Source organism: Nelumbo nucifera, chromosome 7 (assembly GCF_055504915.1).
Source record: "Nelumbo nucifera cultivar China Antique chromosome 7, China Antique-T2T, whole genome shotgun sequence".
In the NCBI taxonomy this organism is placed as follows: Eukaryota; Viridiplantae; Streptophyta; class Magnoliopsida; order Proteales; family Nelumbonaceae; genus Nelumbo; species Nelumbo nucifera.
In genome coordinates, this window is record NC_142655.1 from 29,006,624 (window position 1) to 29,028,131 (window position 21,508).

Consider the following 21,508-nt stretch of genomic DNA (forward strand, 5'->3'; position numbering starts at 1 on the left):
TATTCATATATTAATAATATATAAATATATATTAATTTATTAAATTACATTGCAGGTATGACTTTTTATATAAAAACTAGACTTGAGCTTAAAATCTAAGCTTGATGGTTGGGTCAAGCTCGGGCTCAAGCCTAGATATTTTGTATTAATAAAGAGGTAAGCACTGACCCAAACCCAACTTGGCATGACCCATCAACAAGTTTGCTTTTTAGGAATTATTAAGTGACTCTTTAACGATGAATGCGAGCCTTACATTTCCAAGACCTAGGTCATAACTCATAAGAACCCTCAATGATAAGGTCAAAAGAAAAGGTGCAATATCAAGTAATGTATTATGACTTTGAGGCTCATTATTAGATGCCCTCGTTATAAATATTCCCAAGGTCTTTCTTAAGATATGTTGGTATTCTTAAAGACTAAGTTATGGGATCTAGTATGATGTAGCGGTGAGCATTATTCAGTTAAAATCAAATTACTGAACCAAAAATTTTGGTTTTGGCTAATTTCTGTTTTCGGTTTCGATTTTCAGATTTAGAAATTCAGTTAACCAAAAAACTGAATTAACTAAAATTCATTATATAATATACAATATACAATATTTAATATATAATATACTATATATTTATATATTAATATATTATAATGAAATTAAATTTCATAACATATATTATAATAATATATATATTATAGGCTATAAAATATAATATTATATATTAATTAATTTTTTTTAACTGAAATAACCAAAAACCAAAGCAAAAATTTTGGTTCAGTTATTTCGGTTTTATTGTAATTCGGTTTTGGTTCGTTTTCATTTTTTTATTTCGGTTTTAAAAATTTCAATTTATTCAATTTGGTTTTAAACAAATAAACTGAATGCTTACCCCTAATATGATGTGTGTGTATTGCATTACTTTTTGCTTCCTAAATAAGATATCATGTACATAAGATTGACATGTAGTATATTTTTATTTCCATTCCTCTTTATTCAATCACCTATAAAGTTTAGAAAGCCAATCATTAAGGCTATGTTTGGTTGTAGTGCAAGTCTGGTTTAGTTTTGCATTAGTATTTAAACTTATTTTATTTGTTTAAAAATGGTCAAGAGGAAAAATAATTTTGCACTTGTGTGTTTGAGTTGTATAAAAGCAAGTATAAGCAAATAAAATACTAAGCTTTCACATGTGGAACCTACATAAGCATGGAAATTTGGGACCATAAATACATTTTGCACGTGGGCCTCATTTATAAAACAAATTTTTTTAGTATATAAAAATCAATGTTTACAATCCTAACTTAAGCCCTACCATGATATAATCTCACATATGCATTTGTACCATATGTGGAAATTATATAGGCATTAAAACACAAGTCATGAAAACATTTTAGTGTAAGCCCTACCAATAAAATGAATTCATTTAGATCTATAAAAATGAGTTACATACAAAATTTGTGATTTTTTTTTGAAATACAAAATTTTTGAGTTTGAGCCAAAAGATGAATTCTCTATGTATTGACTTTAGATGAAAAATGTAGAATCAAATGTCTTAAAAAGATTTCATGGGAAACCCTTATTTGTTGGCAAGAGACTTGGTAATCAAAAACCTCATACCACAACCAATAAAAGAAAATTATTAATAGAAAATGTAGTAATCCAAAAGAAATTTCAACTATTTGAGCAATAACATGATTACAATTATGGCATAACAAAATTCTCTAAAAGTTTTAAACCCATCATTTAGAAAAAGTTTTCAATTTGTTACAGGTTGTAATATAAGAACTTTCAAGATTTTCTATGAGAAAAACAAAAAAAGACTAGCAAGTATCAAGTATCAAGTGTCAAGTATGATGCAAGGTCATTCTTTACTTTTCTACTTCAACTTGTATAAGTTATTCTTTATTTTTATTTGTTTGGGGTTTGAGTCCCTATTTTGTCACTATATTTTGGCCTTTGTATTAGGGGCAGTTTTGACCAAGAAACTAAGATTGTTATCAATGCCAAAACTCAAATTGAAAAAGAAAATTCCCTCAAGTTATCCATTTAACTCTCATATGTATACATCATTCAAAAAAATTGGGCAAAATCATAAGCAATTCTTATCCTAGAGTCTCATAAGAATTATGGATTAATTAAAATAAACGGATAAAAATAAATTTTCATTCAGTCTTGAATAAATAATCCTTCAACTAAATTAATTAGGTTTCTTTTTTTTTGTTGTTGTCATAAAATAGGTTTTTAAGTTAGCAATTTATGAAAGGCTTGTCCCCAAAATAGACATTTATGTTGCATGAATAACAAGTGTCAAGTATCAAGATAAGTATGATGCAAAATTAACAAGGATAAGGAAAATAAGGCTTTAATACTTGATGGATATTAAATAATATAGAAAGTTTGATAGCCATTGTTGGATAGTTTGGAGATAATTAAATTCACCATATCAGTTTTATATTTCTTACTAGAAGTAAGAAATATCTTTGTCTCTCTATCATTATGCCCCAAATAACTTAAGATAGCATTAAGAGTCTCAATTGTAAATCCTCATACTATCATCAACTCAAACCACATCTGGTTAAAAAAGTCTTCTTCAATTTTCTTAGTTATAGAAGAAATCTTTAACATTGTCTCATTCATTTAGGTACAATACCAATAAAGTCATCATGCTTATTATTTTTTATCCAAAAACCCATTTTTAGTAGTAGATGGTTGATTTTGACCTACCTTTGTGTAGCTAATTGTGTGTGCATGTTACTTTCATCATCATCAACATTAATATTCATGGGGTGGTTAATTATCTCATCTTCACACTTAACATCATCTTCTTCAATCATTTCTACTCCAGTTTGTGCCATATTGCTTGTGGCTTAATAATTTTTCAACACATTGACAATTTTAGTTTATATAATATATTTTATAACATTTATTCTAGTTACATGAATAAAAGAACTCACTTATAGATATTTTTCCCACACTCCAACATCTGCCTTAACTTGATTTTTTCACATTGTTCCAACCCAAACCACTAACTTCAAGCAATTTCTTTTGCTTCAATATAAATGTGCATTCTTTATGTATATGTTTGGCATCGATGTTGCAGTTGCAGTACCATTTTCTGATGTGTGGGTTAGAAGTACAATTTTCTTTTGTTTGGAATTGTTGTTGCCAGTTAGGACATTTCCTGGAGAAATAACAACTCTTCCTGTTTGGTACCAATGCTTTAGGAAACATTTTCTGCACTTTTACCTATTATTTAGTGCCACATCACTGCCCTATTGGCAACAACGAGCTATAGCTCCAGGAAACGCCAAATTTGGTGTTGCTCCAAGCCATGCCTTCCCGATTTCCAAGGTGTGGCTTGGAGCACCGCTTTCTATGGAAAAACGGTTCCAAATAGATGGATGTTTCTTGGAGCACCGTTTTTTCCAATGTGGCGCTAATGTGGTGCCATTGCTCCAGGAAATGGCAACGATGCCAAACAGTCACTATATCTACACCAAATCTATTTCACATGTCTTTGTAGATGGATGTGTAAGTTGTGGGTTTAAATGATTTGTCTACATAGGAATTCAATGCAACTTGATCTTCTAAAACCTTGATCAGGGATATATTTGTGGCATTTTTCTACTTAAGTTGCTGCGTCTTCTTAAGTTTACACTTATTGTCATTCACATAAAATATTCCTTTCCTTTTTGCTTACTTTTCTTCTCCCCAATAATGGATAAAGTTCCAATATCTTTTCCGAATATTAAATTTATTATCAACCATATTATATTACACTACAACAAAATGGTACATATACTGATACACATCTTTATTGATAGTCAAAATCTGTTGGTATAGATGGTTTTTATCGACGGGTATTTGCATCCGTTACTCTATATTTTATATAATACCAACAGAAGTAAAAGTACGTTGCTAAAATGTTGTGTTTACCAATGCCCTTCTTTACTGATGGTCAAAATCTATTGGTATAGGTAGTTTTTATTGATGGGATATATGCATCCGTCATTATATGTCATATAAAATATTGACGAAACATTCTGCAGGTATTGCTTTCTTGAGAGAATGTTGTCAATCCCACAAGAAAAATCAGACATGATGATGCCAATGCCACAAGGAAAACCAAACTATTATCTCTTAAACAAATGTTTAAAGCTAACAATCTACTAATCAAGCCTGTAACTTCCCCTTACAGTAAAGATATAGTTGTGCTATTGAGGATAAATGTAAGAATAATTGTCCATTCCTGTGGCATATCATCCAAAGTTAAGGAATAATTATTGTACAATAAAGACCTTTAATTATACCCTTCTAATTTGAACTATGAGCTTTAGTATTTAGATCGAGAAGTGTACATTGAAATACAACCTTTTTGGCCCATCTACACTAGAGATTAATGTCTCTTTGTGGTTCTAAAGTTGTTGAACAAGATCATTGCTTTAGTTTAATTGCATCAACATTTTCAATGGGTTAAAAAAGTACTAAATGGGAAACCTTTAGAGATCCTTGAATTACAGATTTAAGAAGATATCTCCTATAGAATTCGAGCAGGGTAGACAAAATTTAGAGGTGTATACAAGTTGTTGTAATGGAATTTTCTTTTGGGGGTTGGAATCCTTATTCTTAGGGTTTGGACCTATTTATCTTGTATAATATGTTCCAAATTTAATGAAAGTGAAAAATAATTAGACAGGTATAAGACCACATATATTGTTATATGGGAAACCAAGGAACAAAACATATAAGGACCAGCCCCAAATGTGACAAAATGATGAAAAGTAGATTTTTTTTTTAATAAGTAAGATGAGGAAAAGTAGATTAAGACTGCTTTTATGTGCTTATAAACCACTTGCTATAGGAGTAACCTAATGTAAATTAATAATTCTAAGAGAGTTTCATGAAGATAAAAATGGACAAATCAAGGTAATGGGAAATTTTTTGAGGAATTACAACTTAGTCCTCAATAGCACTGGTATAGTGAAATAAGATTTTTGTAGCTGATTTAAATTTAGTTGGGATCAACGATGGTGTCGGGTTTTAGGTTTTGGCATAGCTTTTAGACCTAGTCAGGTTTGTATTTCAATTTTGCAATAAAAGAGTGAGGACTAGTATCTGGATCTGACTTTTTGAGTTTTCAAATCAATTACAGACCTAAGATCAGGTTTGTATTTTAATAGAGAGAGGGATTTGGTTTTTTAAATGGATTGTGGACCTATATTCAAGTTTGATTTTATTTTCTTCCAAAAAATAGAAAATGGTTACATTCTTTCTAACTTGTTTAGTTTGTTTTATTGGTAATTTGGGCCAAAGAAACAAAGTGAGGATAAGAGGCAGAGATGGGACTTTGGTTTATGTGGATCATAGTATTTTATTTGGTTAGATGTATTATTCACTCTCTTGTTTCCTTATTAATGCTTATTTATGTTGTTGTTGCATACAGAACTACATGTGTGTATGATTTATTTTATGGTTGTGTGATAGAGTGATGGCTTTGCTACATTGCTATAAACTAAACATAAGTCATCTATGGTTGTGGATTTTAGTTTAATTCCTTTTATTGAATATTGATGATGCCCTATTTGAAAGGAACTTATTAGAATTGTCCCATTAGGTACTTTTAAATAACTATTACTATTACTACAGATGTCAAAATTGTTCCATTAGGTACTTTTAATCTTTCCAGTGTTATTGTTCAATATATATTTGGTTGACATTATCAAAGCACAATTTCAGAGGTACCATATTTGTATCCATGTAGACTAACAACATTAAATTGTTTGAGCTTGTCCAATATGTTTATCCAATAAAGTCTAATGGACAGATCCAATTTGATGCTACTGGAAGTTGTTTATTTGTGTGTGATGCTATTAGGAAATGCACATTTAGTAGATTCTTCATGTTCTTTATCAGTTGTTTTTGTTAAAGATTAATAAATAGTAAGTGAACCAAATTGGAAAAAAAGATTTTGGGTAATAAATAGAAAAGTAAGTCAAACCAGATACTTCTTAACCATTTAGGTTAATCCATAACCATTTTTCTTGTTCTTTAACATTATTATTTGAATTGTAGGAGCCTTAGCGGATGTGAAGGTTGTGGCTTATAACCCCTCAGAGTTTAGCTACCTACTCAACAATTTGGATCAATGACCAAATGGTAACCTGCTATATTAGAAGTGTCATTTAGATGGTTAACTTAAAAGATAAGGTTATTACCTAATTGTAAGAGCCTTTACCCATGTCCATCTACTTGAACTTGCTTTGTATTCAAACTTGAAATAAAGTCATTGTTTCTTATTTCTTACTCACTGAGGCAGATCACAAGATTCACAACCTAGTTTGTATAAGCATGAATTTTCTGAAATCAAGCTACAATCTGCATAACACCCAGGTCAAAACTCAAGCCACATAGTGGCATGTTTTTTTCTTTTCCTGACTCTATACACTCTGACCCACCTAGATTAAAAGAATACTACAGAGAAAAAGACCACCACCAACCACATTGCACTGTCATATTGTTGTTAGGCATGATATTAAGTAGATAGAAAGGACAGAATGTCACACTTTTTTGATTAGGTGATAGAATGGCATATTGAGAAGTAAGATTTTCAGCAATTCAAGGTCTTGGTGGTGTTTCCTAACTTTGTAGCATGGTTTTCAAATATCTACTAGAAGAATGCAATGTAAGAAGGTAACCCCCAAGCACATTGCAGTCAGTGTATAGTCTATAGAATGATCCTACTCAGGAAAGCTGAGTGCAAAGAAGCAAGAATGCCAGAAATTCAATATTTCTTGGAGGTGTTTCCTAAGTTTCTAGCATAGTTTTTTTGAGATCAAGCTACACTCTAAATGTAAACCAAGTACAGAGAATAGCACGAAAAAAGAAGATAACTAGCAGCTACATTGCACCGTATGTTGTTTGATTGAGACATAATCCTACTCAGAAAAGCTAAGGGCAAGGATTGATTGGAAATAAATATAAAACATAATTATAAATTACGGCAGTAGTGAGATCAACACAAAATACGCCATGGTGTGAAAATCAATTTAAAGATCATAGAGGAACAACAGAAACATGATGGGATCTACACCAGTCAAAGATAGAGCATGATAAAATCAATTTGAAATGAATAAATTTTCATACCTAAAATCAAATTGAAATAGAAATCGCATAAAATAGAATAATTTGGGGCACAAAATCCAATACCTTGAGGAGATTGAAAGCGTTCGAAGTAGAGAGAGTAGTAGTCTCGAAAGCTAGGAGGAAGAGACAATTGCAACCCTTTTTTATTAGACTCGAAGGAAGCTTGGAGCAACAGTCTCAATCTCGAAAGGTGAATCATCAACTATCGGTAAAGCACAAATATAGGTTTACCTTGTAGCACAATCACTTGGTCTTTAGCGGTAGTTTTAATTAACTGCCGCTAAAGAACAATATTTCTAGTGGTAGTTGCTAAACAACTAGTTCAAAAATTGTTGCTAGAAATGTATTCTTTTTTGTAGTGAGTGAAATTGTTACTCCAATGATTGGGGGTTTCGACATTTCTTCACAACATTTAACAAATGCATTTTTTATAGTTAGTAGATGTTTAATTTAGGGTGTGAATGTGAGTGGTTATTCAACTCTTTTTAAGATAACATAGGTTGTTTATCATGCCCTTTTTGGGTAGGAGTGTTGCCCTCCTCTTGCCTCCAAGTCTTATTTGATGTTCTAGCTTTTATTTGCCAATGGTTGGGGGTTTCCCTTGGCGAGTTTTTTCCTTTCTTAACAAAAACCCATGTTATCAATGTTATGTATTTGATTTTGGTTTGGGAGTCTAGCTTGATGAGATTGAATCTCTATTGGAGGAATGATCCTTTATGTTAGCATTTATAAACTTCTAGCATCGTCTTAGGGGTCTCATGAGTTGCTTACTCTTGGTGCTCAGTTAGCTTCATTTTCTCAATAGTTTAACTTATATTTGGGTGTTGTTTTTATAGTTACTAATTCATATTTGCACTTGGTCTTTGTGCTTGGCTTTGTCGTTAATTACTTGTAATCTAAGCATTGGTAAATGAAAAACAAAAAACAAAACTATTTTTCAAGACTCTAACCTGGATTTGAGTATCTCTATTGTTGTGATTGACATAAATTGTGGTTGGAGAGAAAGAAGTTTATGTTGAGGGTTTGGCAAAGCACCTGCCTAGGTGTTGAAAGAAGTGAGACTACTCTTTTTTAGAAACAATCTCAACTAAGAATTTTTAAGTTGAATATGGATGAAAGCTTTAAAGGGTATAGAGTTGCTAGTTTTGGAGTTGTATCATCTTAGTTATGTTGTTGCAACAAGTGGAAAATGTGATCTTTACATTGTAGAAGAATATGATCTTTGGTGATGATAATTTAATTTGTGCCAACTAGTTAAATTAACGATTACAATAATTTTCTTGCAGGCTCAACAATAATAATGAGGTAGTCAAACTGATTCTACATTATTTGAATATTTAGAACTTAATTATCTTTATTTTTTATGTCAACATTGGAGAACTAGATTAACTTTATTTCCATAATTTACATTAACTTTTATTATAGGTCATCTTAAATTTTTGTCAAAAAGATTGGACCTTGACTTTTTTTTTTATTCTTTTAATTTGCTTATTCGTTTTTATCATTTCAATCTCGCTTAACAAAATTTGTGCATTGCATAGGTCCTAACTAGTTTTCTCTTAATTTTTTCATATCAAAATGCAATTTTGTATTAAACTTCAAGCCTATTAAGGCATTGAGCCCTTGATTTTTTGCAATTTAAATAAATTATCCCATATCTAAACACAATTTTGTATTTTAGTTTAAAATTATTACTTTTTTGACTATTAGGGTATCCAAACAATGTTCTAAAAAGTAGAAAATCAAAGAAAAAGGCTAATCATAGGTTATGTGTTGAACAATTCAAATAGATGGCTCGCTTGGTGTAATGATCAAAACCATCAAAATTTAGGAAACAAAGGAATAAATTCTGATAATTTCATTCAATTTGTACAAGTGATTATATACACAATGCATTGTACAAGATAGAGATAACCGAGAGAAGATAGAGTGGTAGAGATGAGTGAGTGAGAGAGAGAGATAATGAAGAGATAAAGATGAGAGATATTCACTTACAACAATGGAAGAGTCCTACTCGGACTCGACTGTCGATGCATGCGTGGCACATGCACGATAATTCTCTCCCACAACTTGATGAGTAGATGAGAGGAATGAAGGTTGGGTGAGGCATGATTGGATTTTTCTCATATGTGATGGCACTCAATTTCAATATATTTTGTTCTCTCATGAAATGCAGGATGACGGGGACTAAACTTGTTGGAGGAAATATGGGTGGTGGAGGAAAAACAAAGGTAGGCAAAGACATGTAGGTGGTTATGGGGGAGGGGGGCGGGGGGGCGTTTGCCAAAAAGTTTTTCATGGGGGTAAGACCATGAAGGAGAGATGTAGGTGTGCGGTTGATGAGATAGGCAGCTGTGAGTACACACTCCCCTAGAATTGTAAGCGAAGATGAGCCTAGAAGCATAATGCATGAGCCACGTTGAGAAGATGATGGTGCTTGCGTTCCATAACTCCATTTTATTGTGGCATGGAGACACAACTGCAATGGTGAAAATGCCCTTGGAAGTGAGAAGGGCCCATTATTAGCTCGGATAAGTTAAACATTTGCAAAAAAAAAAAATGAATGTGAATATAATGAAGAAAGTATTCAAAATAAGCAAGTGTTTCAGATTTAAAACCCACATGCAATGCATAAACTCATCAACAATAGATAAAAAAATAACGAGCTCCAAAAAACGAAGGAACAGATTCGCAATGTATTAACTCAAATGAGCGAGTGGTGGATATTGTGCTAGAGGGAAATGGTAATCTGATTTATTTAGCTAAGGGTGAGTGCTAAGGAGAGAAGTGAGTGGTGTGTCATGAACCAAGTGGTACAAACCGCCAAGCTGCTTACCTGGTCCAACCATCTTCTTCGTTGAAAGGTCCTAAAAAACCTAATGGTCAGGATAGAAAGTAACGAAGCAATTAAGAGGAGAAGTTAATTTACTAACAGAGAGAAGATTGAATTTAAAACGAGGTAGATAGAGAACATTGGAAAGAGAAATATTGTTTCTGTGGGCTACAGTGCCAACAGAGGCAACCGGGGTAGTGATCCCATCGGGAAGAGTAATGGGAGTGATGCCAATGGAGGCTAATTGGGTCATGGAGAGAAGGATTGCATGAGTTGCTGATGTAAGTAATTGGCATATTCTTTAGATGCCGGGAGAGAGAATGAGAGAGAGAGCTCTTCTCCATTTGATTAATTAAAACCATGGTTTTTAAAACCAATCTGGTCAAGGGTCTGGTTATCGGGTTAAACGGTTCGATCGTCTGACAAAAAATAAAAAAATTAAAATGATCAAAACCGTTCGAATGATTAATCGCCCGGTTTAACGATTTGTTGACCAAAATCAATATTTTTTTTGAGAAAATCCGGTTTTGGGGGAAATGGACCCGGTTTTTCCGGTCCGATCCGGTTTTGAGAACCATGATTAAAACACACAAAAGAGAGAGAGAGCTGTGAAAAACTTTCCCACAACTTTTGGTTTCTCTCTTATTTTCTGTCAAACAGAATAAAGAAGAAACGAGTACTCTTCTCCATTTCTGTTATTGTGGGCAGCCACATGCTCCATTCCCCTTTGTAGCTTTTAAGCAATAACTTGTAGGCTGTAGAAAAAAACCAGACATACCATGTACGCATCCACAGATATTGTGGGCCTTGTGGCCACCCGTTCGTTTTAATAAATGATTAATTAAGGATCTGTTTGGGAGGGCTGAAGCTTCGAATGTATTGCGAGAAATCACTAATGCTGTGTTTGGTACCTTTTCTTTTAAACCAAGCACAAGCTAAAAGAAGCTTTAATGGAAAGCCCGTTTTTTTGGCTGAAGGACATCAGATTTTGGCATTTTTCTTATATGCTGTTTGGATGGGGCCATTTTACAAAGTGAAAAGCCCCTACAGGAAAGCCCTCCCAAACAGGCACTTCACCAAACATTGCTTATATGTTAATGTTTTCAACTCAGTCAAGCGAAGCCCAAGTAACCCGGATCCAGTGGCTGAATGACTTACTACTTTATCAATTAATAGATAAATGGTTAATAAAACCTTGTATTTTGTATTATTTTTTATATATTTGTATTTATGCTTTTTTCAAACTGGGCCCATATGAATGCAAATTTGTAGAGTGCAAAACCTTCTAATTTGTATTATTTTGTATGTATTTATAGTGTAACATGTTTGTATTTGTAGTCCTTCCAAATTGAGCCTAAGGAGCTAACAACCTCCTTAATAACTTACTCACTAAAGACCAAAACAATAAGTTATTCAGTTCACCCGTTTCAGCTATTATCAAACGGCCCTAATACACTCTTGTCATCTGTTCTCACTTCTCACTTTTGCTTTGGATTCAATGCTCAAACCATTTCAGTCCGTCCCCTACCAACCAAACACTATAAATAGCCCAAACCACTTTGACTTCTCCCATCCAACCTTCACCTCTCTCTCTCTCTCTCAAAATGTTGAAGATCTTAGCTTTTCTCTTCTCACTCCTGGGCGTCTTCTTCTACCCAACATCTGCAGACACAACCTATAATGTGGTCGATCTTGGGGCCAGACCAGACGGCCATACTGACTCAACCCATGCATTCCTCAGCGCATGGGCGAAGGCCTGTGGCTCGGACAGCCCAGCAACAATCTATGTGCCGCCCGGAAGCTTTTTACTGGGCCGTGCATTCTTCAGTGGCCCATGCAAGAGCAATAAGGTCACGTTGCAAATTGATGGCAGTTTAGTGGCCCCGTCGGACTACAGAGTCCTTGCTGGTTCTCCGTTTTGGCTTTTCTTTGATGAGGTTGATGGATTTACAATCAATGGAGGGACAATTGATGGCCAAGGGTCTTCTTTGTGGAAATGTAAAGCTGATGGGAAGAAATGCCCGGACGGAGCCAGGGTATGCATAACTTTTCTAATTGTAAAGAATTCACAATTAGGGGTGCAACTTGGGCAGGCCCAGCCCGAGCCTGAACTGGCCCAATGCGGAATTTTACATGGGCTGGGCTTGGGCCCAAGAAGTTGAGTTTTTTTATTTTTTGGGCTGGGCTCGGGCCTAGCCCTTAGGTAGCTAGAACACTTCCTAATTATATACATTTATACATATATATATATATATATGTATATATGTAAATGTTGCATATATATTTATATATATATATATATATATATATATATATATATATATATAATTTTAAAGTGGACTGGGGCTGGCTGGGCTCGGGTTAGGAAAATAGGGCTTGACCTCGAACTCAGGCCTTAAGCCCAAATTTTAGGGCCGGACCTAGATTGATCATAAACCGGGCCCAACCCACCCGACTTGCACTCCTATTCACAATCAATAAACTCTCTAATCAAAACACCAAATTGTCTTTCCACTTGGTGATTTGGTTTTTTCTTTTTGTTGTTTGGTACGTACTCGATGCCACACACCGCTAATAACCCTTTTTTCCCCAAATCAATGGTTGCGGGAATCAACTCTGCGTCAATTATATCAATGAGCCACCCCTCGGTTGGTATTGATGATTTGATTAGAAAACTTAAAATATTATTTTAATTGAATTTAAACGTAAATTAAGATTAGTCTATGATGATACTAGAAAAATTTGTAACCAATCAACCAGTATTACAAAATTGGTTATCCATCAAGTGGCATTTATCGAAATTCACGAGGGTTTTGATTGGTTAAAGCTCTTCTCGTATTATGTCCTTCTAGAAGCATAGGTTTTCCTGTCCTACGGAAGTTTGTATTTGCTTTAAAAACCATCATTTTTTAGACTCCAGATCTTCTGTCCACATTTACCCACAACACACTATTTCCGTGAATTGGGAACATCTCCCCTGCATAATACTATGTAGGAGAATGAGATGTTCTCCATGTGTGGCTGTGATGTTATGTGGGGCAGAGTTTGTGTGGACAGGAGATCTGGACTCCGTTTTTTATGATTTTCAAAACATGAATTGTTTTTTTTTCTTTTGAAATAAGACCAATTTGATTTTGTGTTTTTGCTGATGTGGTAATTTCAAAAGAAGAGGTGAAAACAAAGCATTCTTAGAATTCTAAAGTTTTCTTGTATATACGTGTGTGTGCAACAGTCCTTGACCATCAAGAAGTCGAGGAACATTGTGATCAACAGATTGTTGTTGACAAACGGCCAGTTGTTCCACCTTGTGATCGATGGCTGCGAGAATGTGCACTTGGAAGGGGTGAATGTCAAAACCCCAGGCGACAGCCCGAATACTGACGGCATTCATGTACAATCATCTTCAGACGTCACAATCCTGGGTTCCAATATTCAGACTGGTGATGACTGTATCTCCATTGGCTATGGAGCTACTAGCTTGTGGATGGAGAACAATTCATGTGGACCTGGACATGGCATTAGGTGAGATATAGACTCGTAGTATTTAATTTCCAAGGTTTTTAAAAATCGGACCGGTTCCCGAGTTGAACGGTCTGATTTTCTGGTTTGAATGGATGGCTTGTTCTGGTTTAAAAAATAAAAATGGAAAAAAATCGTTGTCTGGTTCTACAGTTTGATCGCCTGGGTCAAAGGATCACTGACCAAATCATCGGTTTTTGGCCAAAATCAGTTTTAGGGTGAAATGGAACCAGTTACCCGACCAGTCCTGGGTTTTCCAGTCCGGTCCAGTTTTGAAAACCATGTTATTTTCAGTTATACTGGAAGTGACTTTAGACTCGTGAGATGCAAAGATGCTCGTGTTTTATAAGAGAGTGATTAGATTCTTTCTTTTTAAACCTCTCAAAGAACTGTTCAACCTAAAAGAGCTTTAGCCATTAGGTGAGGTCCTTGAATAGGTTTTTCTTCTCCAATGCGCCTTCTCACATGAAGGGCATGAAGTGTGGACAAGCATAGTCCCAACCACACTTGTGTTTCAAATTATAAATAGGGTGGAAATGATCAAACACTAAACCATTGGTTGAACAAGCTCTATTACTATTTCAAAGAACTATCTATTTCTATACTACTTTAAAAAGCATGAATAGGCTCAAGAACATTTCTGGATTTTTTAAGGACAAAATTTATCCCTCTATATTTAAATTTATTGATAAAAAAGGAGGGCAAATAGGATAATTGGTTATTAATATTAAATGAGTTGAAAAGAAGTAATTTTAAGATATTCAATTCACTCTCATTAAATCCAACATTTAAGGTATTAGCTTACATTTACCTTCATTGAATCATACATTTAAGACATTTTTGTTTATTCTCATCATTAAATTCTATTAATTAAATCCATATATAATAAATTAATAATTATAATAATACAAAAACTAATACTTTTAAAATTTACTTGAAAAAATAGTGTTTTCATCTAAGTGGTGGTAAGAAATTAAACCATTTTGGGTCAAATGGGTCAATCCACATTGCTACAATTAAATAATAAAACTCAAAAATAGATAAAATGCAAAAAAAAATGGGAACATTTTTAACATTATATATTTGACATATTAAACAATAATAAGTATGATAAGTAAAAAATGTATTTATTAATTTTGGAAATGGAATGTAAAATTTAAAATCAATTGGAAATAAAACTATTTTCCTATTCTCTCTCATTAAATTTCATATCTAATTTATATTCTCTCATTAAATTCTATATTTAAGATGTACTTTTTTCTCATCATTAAATTCTACTAATTAAATCTACAACATTAATATTAATAGTATAAAAATAAATATTTCTAGAGGTAATTTGAAAACAAAATCATTTTCTTTCCTCCTAGTGGTGGGTAAGCACTTTAACCATTTAGGATCAAATGGGTTAATAAATAAGACCATAATTAAATAATAAAATTAAAATAAATAAAATATATAATACAAAAAAGAATTGGGCATATCTAATTTATATTCATTATACTAAACAAAAATAAGTATCAAATATAATAAATAGTTTTATTAATGATGAAAATTGAATACCAAATTTAAAATCAATGTAGAAATGAAATGATTCCATAATCAGATAATAAAATTTTTAAAAATAGAAAATACAAAGAATTACAAAAAGAAAAGAAAATTTAGACACATATCTAATGTTATATATTAATTGATAAATTCATCAATAATGAATTTAGGCATGTATCTAATGAATTTATAATAGCCCCATATCTATTTTTTTTTGTTTTTTTATTTGAAAAGAAAATCACAAAATTCTAAGGGGAAAGAATAAACTGACTGCATTTTAAGCATATAAAATAGATCTTTTGGAAAATATTGGCTAAGGGAGATTTTTTCTTGCAGCATCGGAAGTCTTGGAAGGGTACCTAATGAACCAGGAGTTCAAAATGTGACGGTTACTTCTTCTACCTTTACGGGTACTGAAAATGGGTTGAGGATCAAGACATTTGCAACACCACATGATGGATTCGTAAATGAGGTCCATTTCGAACATGCCACCATGAACAATGTCAAAAACCCCATCATAATTGACCAGAATTATTGTGATGGAGGGTGCCATGGTGGGGTAAGTCTATATTTGGAAAAATAAGAAATTCATTTATTTATTTTTTAAATTCCCTCACAAAAAAAAAACAACTTAGGGTGATTTGGAAAATCTTTCTAAGTAGATCTTTTAACAGCCCAATAGATAAGAAGATGTAATGAGTTTTTGGGGTCTTATTTTTAAAGATCAAGGTTGTTTGATTAGCGTCATGTTTTATCGTGCTGTTAAAAACAACTGGGAAGGCTATTTTTAATGTGGAAAGGCCAAAATTTTCATTTGAAGCTTCCTAATTTTTAGTTTTTTTGGTCTTTCCGCACACCCATATTCGGGTATTTTGGTCTACACGATACCAAACAGAAAAATGCCATTATTTTGGTCTTTTAAGCTTTCCACAGAGTGAAAGACATGCCAAAAGGATGCACCAAACACCACCTTAAACAAAGTGATACCAATGAGAGATGGGATTATAGGCTAGGTTGGTCCACTTCAACTTTAGATGTGGTGCAAGTTTGGAATTATTGGCCCATCAAATGGGCTTAAGCCGCATTTTAAGGCCTTGTTTGGCATGCCTTTCTGCGCGGGATGTAGACTGTTTAGAAGCCCGGTAGTCTGCATTTTTGCCTCTTCCTATTTGGTTAGGAAAAGATCTAGCTGCCAAAAAGTGCTGCTTCACGTAGCATTGAAAGACACGCCTTAACCAAATAGTCTTTCAAGCTGCTAAAAGGTGCCTTTCATCGCATCTTCACGCAGAAAGATGTATTGGAAGATACACCTTAACCAAATGGTCTTCAAGCTGCTAAGACCTTAATGCAAAAGCTCACATCGTCTTTTGACTATCAGGTCTGTCAGAAGATCTTTTAAACAAGACTTGCCAAATGACACATACTTTTTTTTATTTAATTAACATAATTATGTATTTTCCACAGGCTTCAGGTGTAAAAATAAGCAATGTGACGTACAAAGACATCCATGGAACCTCAGCAACACAAGTTGCTATGTCATTTCACTGTAGTCCAAAGAATCCGTGCAAAGGGATCATATTAGAAGATATACATCTTTCTTGTGAGGGCCATGCCGCGGAATCCTCTTGTAGCAATGCAGAGGGAATAGTTTATGGTTCCATTGAACCAGAAAGCTGCTTACATGCATAATTTCAGATAAACATGAATCAGGGAATGCACACCATTGTAGTAGTCATCCATTTCTTTGTGTTATTCTTTTACATCTTGTTGGGGAACTATATTGGGTCAATACAATGGAAGAAACATAATAAAGAGATTTTTTTTTATTAAATTTTACTTTTTTAGTATGATGTATTAAAAGGGGTTATTGCTTGGTGTAATGGTATAATCTCGGGCTGACAAGTATGAGAGTGTAGGTTTAAGTCTAAGAGCAAACACTTTGTGCATGAAAGTGCCAAAGGTTAAGGTTCGTATCCAGTCGACCCCTCTCAAGACCCTAGATGGTTGGGACTAATATTGGGTAATGGGTTTTAGTATAATATAATAAAATTATGGCAAATTTGCAAAGTTGACATCCTTCTCGCTCTGATCAATAGGTTTTCTCTATGGATTTCCTCTTCTCATATTTTACTACTCTATAACATTTTTACTTCTCATATTGCTGGAAATATCTCTTGTACTACTTTGTGTTGTTACTTGAGATGTTTCCAATACACAGTGGAATGTGCTGTGAGGTTAGTGTGAGCAACGCTTTATGAAGAGCAAATCCCAATTCCTTTAACAAGATGTTAATGAGAATGATGACAAATCCCGATATTATAAGGGAGTTGGGATCTTTTGCCAACAAAACACAATCAAACCCTATACCAACTTGATCTAATACAGCACATCTCACCATGAGACGGGGACTGACCATAAAAGTGGGACCTCCCTTGTATGAGACGTGCGGTGTGAAATCATGTTGGTAGAGAGGGTTGGAATGTGTTTTTTTGTCAGGTGATCCGGACTCACTAGGAGCCTATGAGCATCTCATAAATTGGTAATGTTAAATCAAGCAGGCAATGTTTTCTCTCAATATATGATGTTTAATTAAATTCAAATCTTTTTTTTTTCATTAGAACTATTTTAAAATATTATAGTTACCAAACACATCTTATTTCAGCTTGGAGGATGCAGATTCAAGAATAATAAGTTCCCTTCTCAAAGGTGATGCCACCACAGGTATTATATTGTTTATTGATAGTGGAGTTGTTTGATCTCTCTCTCTCTCCAATGGTCAGTTTTTGTAACATCTTCCATTCAAGACCGGATCACCTGTCATGAACATCTATGATACAGAAAAGATATATGGTAGGAAAGAGTTTTGACCAATCAAAATCCGCCCATGAATTTTGATAAATAATAGATGAATCATTATCATGTGTATGATTCTAGTTTATTGGTCTGTACATCTCATACATGACGGATCCCACTTTTATGGTGGGTCCTAATTTCATAGTGAGAAGTGTGGTGTCAAATCAAGTTGGTAGCTAGCTAGGGTGTTGGAACATGTATTGGCAGGAGATCCCAAGTCCTCCCGTCCTCCGTCAACCCAAGCATGTTCAATGAACACTTGATATATTTAATAGAGTAGGCTGGGGGTATTTTAAGGACAAATTTAAAAAAAAAAAATCCAAATGCTCATTGAACGTGCTGCCTACCGGATATAAATTGAGCCGAATTAAGCACCAAGACCTCAGCCCAAAATTAATATCAAAACCCAAAATTTGCCGATCCAAACCCCACCTTAGATAAACCGGACGGCACAACTTAGATTAGGACTCTCACTCGCTAGCACTGTAGGAAATTAGGACTCTCGAGGAACTACTTCTAGTTGGATTATAATTGATAAATAAAATCACAGTTGGAATAAAAGTCTAAAGACTCATAACTGTATTAATCTGTAGATTTATAATACTGAATACATGATTCATGCTAAGAAATCTTAGCATCGGCATACACAACCTACAATGGAGAAGCTGTTTCTTTCTTCTCTTTTCTCTCTTCTGCTCTTCGTCCACTCAGTATCGGCATACACAACCTACAATGTGATCAGTTTTGGGGCCAACCCAGATGGCAGAACTGACTCGACCCAACCCTTCCGTAACGCATGGTCCTCGGCTTGTGCCTCAACCAGTCCGGCCATCATCTATGTGCCGTCGGGGAGATATTTACTCGGCCACATCGTCTTCCATGGCGGTTGCAGAAACTCAGATGTCAGGATAATCATTCAGGGCACACTCGTGGCTCCATATAACTACCGAGAATTCAGCAACATAAGCAACTGGCTTGCATTCCAGAACGTCAATGGAGTTTCAATCTATGGAGGGACTCTTGATGGGCAAGGCTCGTCTCTGTGGTATTGCAAGTCTACCGGCAATTCTTGCCCAACCGGAGCCCGGGTAGGTTTGTTTTCATTGTTATTACAGTTTATACTTTGTAGTGTGATTTCGATATTTCTGAGAAGAAATATGAATGGTTTTGTTTTCATTGTTTTTTGTTATTTTACCTATAATTGACAACTTCTCTTTGCTCTTTGCTTGTGAGACCAGTCGCTGGTCTTCAGGGACTCAAGAAACATCCTGATCAATGGAGTAACGTCGATAAGCAGCCAGAAGTTCCACTTTGTGCTAGACAATGCCCAGAATGTGACCATGCAAGGAGTGGTGATCTCTGCCCCAGGTAACAGTCCGAACACCGACGGCATTCACGTAGAAAAATCAACCAACGTCAGGATCGTTAACTCCGGCATCAGGACCGGCGACGACTGCATCTCGGTTGGCCCGGGAACCAGAAACCTGTGGATAGAGAACATTGCATGTGGACCTGGACATGGCATCAGGTGAGAATACACATTGAGAGATCATTCTTCACTGCACAGTGCACAGAATTATTTTCTATTTTTTGAGTAAATTATTCAGTTTTTAAATCTTGATAATTAAAATTAGAAAAAAAAAAACAGAGGTTAATATTTGAATGGGTGTTTTTCTGCAGCATTGGAAGTCTTGGCTGGAGTCTGAATGAATCGGGGGTGAAGAATGTGACAGTTAAAAACGTTACTATGACTGGGACTACAAATGGGCTGAGAATTAAGTCGTGGGCCAGGCCCAGTAATGGATTTGCTAGAGGAATCGTTTTTGAAAACGTTAGAATGGAAAATGTTAGAAATCCCATTATCATTGACCAGAACTACTGCTCCAGCTCTGCAACTTCTTGTCCTCATAAGGTACAGTGCCACAATCATACAAAGATTGATTTTGGGGAAATATTTGTTTCTCCAAATTGCCCAAGTAAATGGGCTTTGGGCTTTCATGCTTGGCCCACTTCAGCCCAACTTGAATTAGGGCTTCCCAGTATTGGTTGGCTCCTTTGTTGGGCTTAGAATTGGGCCACCCACGATTGTACAAATTTTTCATTCAAATGTTTTGATCAAGGTGACCTGATTTTCACAGGCTTCCAGCATTACTGTCAGCCAGGTGACATACAGAGGCATCCGAGGAACGTCGGCAACACCAACCGCCGTCAAGATTAACTGTAGTGTGGCGAAACCGTGTACCGGAATCAGATTGGAAGATATAACACTTACTTACCAGAACCAAATAGCGAAGTCGTTTTGTGCACATGCACATGGAATAGCTGCTGGTTTAATTAAACCAAGCAGCTGTCTGAATTGAACTACATACATACATACATACATACATACATACATACATACATACATACATACATACATACATATGAATTGACTACAATAGGAAGGTGATGATGGCTGATGAACAGGATTCTGGTTGCAGAAAACCGAAAATGGACCTTGTATAGTTGTATTTATCCATATTTCTGTTTTTCTTTTCCAGTAGCTATCCATATCTCAGATTATGTTGTTGCCCTTATGCTTCACATTATTGTGAAGTGTAGTAGGGTTTCTGTAAGTGGTGCTGCAATGAATATAATATAGTCTTTTCTGTTATTTCATTGCCAAATTGATCATAGTTGTTTAATAATCTTATTACTATTGTAGGCATTGTATTTTAAAGATAAATTCTAGCAACTAACGCCAGTATGGAGTTCAAATCAGCCCCCCACAAGATAGTTTCCCCACAACATCCCATGTGCACATTACTGCCATGTATTTGGAACATCTCCCGATGATAATACCAGAAATGATGATGCATCATCAAAAGATGTTTCCAATACACAGTGAGGATGTGCTGTGGGACGTTGTGAGAAATTATCTTGTGGGGGCTGATTTCAACTCGCCAGCATGCATCTCTCTGAATTCAACACATGACGTGGGGATATTACCCAACAAATAAATTGATCACCTCTTGTGGGGACATATTACCTCCCTTTTGTGTAGCATCTTTCAGTTTATAAAAAAACATTTTTTTTTCTTTTCTCTCATGAAGGGACATATTACCCAACACATGACGTTGTGTGACTTATAAAAAAACATATTACCTCCCTTTTGTGTAGCATATTATCCCATCCCATTTACTACCCCGTTCTATCCCACAAGACTGTGCCCCACAACACATTCTCGCCGTGTATTGGGAACATCTCCCGATGATAGTACCAGAAATAATGATGTCATCATTGGGAGATGTTCCCAATACACGGCAGGGATGTGCTGTAAGATGTTGTTGGGGGCTGATTTGAAGTCATAGTAGAAGAGCCATAGGAACAAAGCATCTGCTTAGTAGAGCCACCAATCTCCCACTCTTCAATGCATTGAGTAATGTTACTAATCACTAGATCCACAATAGACAAGGCACCCCACACCCTCAAATATCACCATATCACAAGCTTTCCAAATGGATCACAGTGTGACATCGTGTATGGAAAATTAGCCAGATATCTAAGTCACACAACTTCACCTCCTTAATTCTTCTTTTCAACAATGTGGTTATTCCCACTTTCAAACAAAAGCTTTCTTCTTT

The 21,508-nt window shown here is 34.8% G+C and overlaps 2 protein-coding genes across 2 annotated transcripts; both read left to right on the top strand.

The window, feature by feature from the left end:
* Positions 1-10,914: 10,914 nt before the first annotated feature.
* On the top strand, positions 10,915-17,100 carry LOC104593661 (polygalacturonase-like). The gene is made up of 4 exons (XM_010253629.2): positions 10,915-12,004; positions 13,201-13,490; positions 15,369-15,591; positions 16,497-17,100. Exons 1-4 carry the CDS (start codon positions 11,573-11,575, stop codon positions 16,719-16,721), a joined length of 1,170 nt encoding a protein of 389 aa, XP_010251931.1. The 5' UTR covers positions 10,915-11,572; the 3' UTR covers positions 16,722-17,100.
* A 1,441-nt stretch (positions 17,101-18,541) lies between these two features.
* On the top strand, positions 18,542-20,616 carry LOC104593660 (polygalacturonase-like). The gene is made up of 6 exons (XM_010253628.1): positions 18,542-18,973; positions 19,124-19,413; positions 19,566-19,797; positions 20,024-20,234; positions 20,426-20,496; positions 20,590-20,616. The coding sequence occupies exons 1-6, from the start codon at positions 18,542-18,544 to the stop codon at positions 20,614-20,616; spliced, it is 1,263 nt and encodes a 420-aa protein (XP_010251930.1).
* Positions 20,617-21,508: the final 892 nt, after the last annotated feature.

What these genes read in the sequence shown, in the direction of transcription:
- LOC104593661 (XM_010253629.2), top strand. Translation starts at nt 11,573, where the DNA reads ATGTTGAAGATCTTAGCTTTTCTCTTCTCACTCCTGGGCGTCTTCTTC. An exon ending in AATGCCCGGACGGAGCCAGG is followed by an intron (nt 12,005 to 13,200) that starts GTATGCATAACT and finishes TGTGTGCAACAG; the next exon opens with TCCTTGACCATCAAGAAGTC. An exon ending in ATGGAGGGTGCCATGGTGGG is followed by an intron (nt 15,592 to 16,496) that starts GTAAGTCTATAT and finishes TATTTTCCACAG; the next exon opens with GCTTCAGGTGTAAAAATAAG.
- LOC104593660 (XM_010253628.1), top strand. Translation starts at nt 18,542, where the DNA reads ATGGAGAAGCTGTTTCTTTCTTCTCTTTTCTCTCTTCTGCTCTTCGTC. An exon ending in CAACTTCTTGTCCTCATAAG is followed by an intron (nt 19,798 to 20,023) that starts GTACAGTGCCAC and finishes TGATTTTCACAG; the next exon opens with GCTTCCAGCATTACTGTCAG. An exon ending in TGAAGTGTAGTAGGGTTTCT is followed by an intron (nt 20,497 to 20,589) that starts GTAAGTGGTGCT and finishes TTACTATTGTAG; the next exon opens with GCATTGTATTTTAAAGATAA.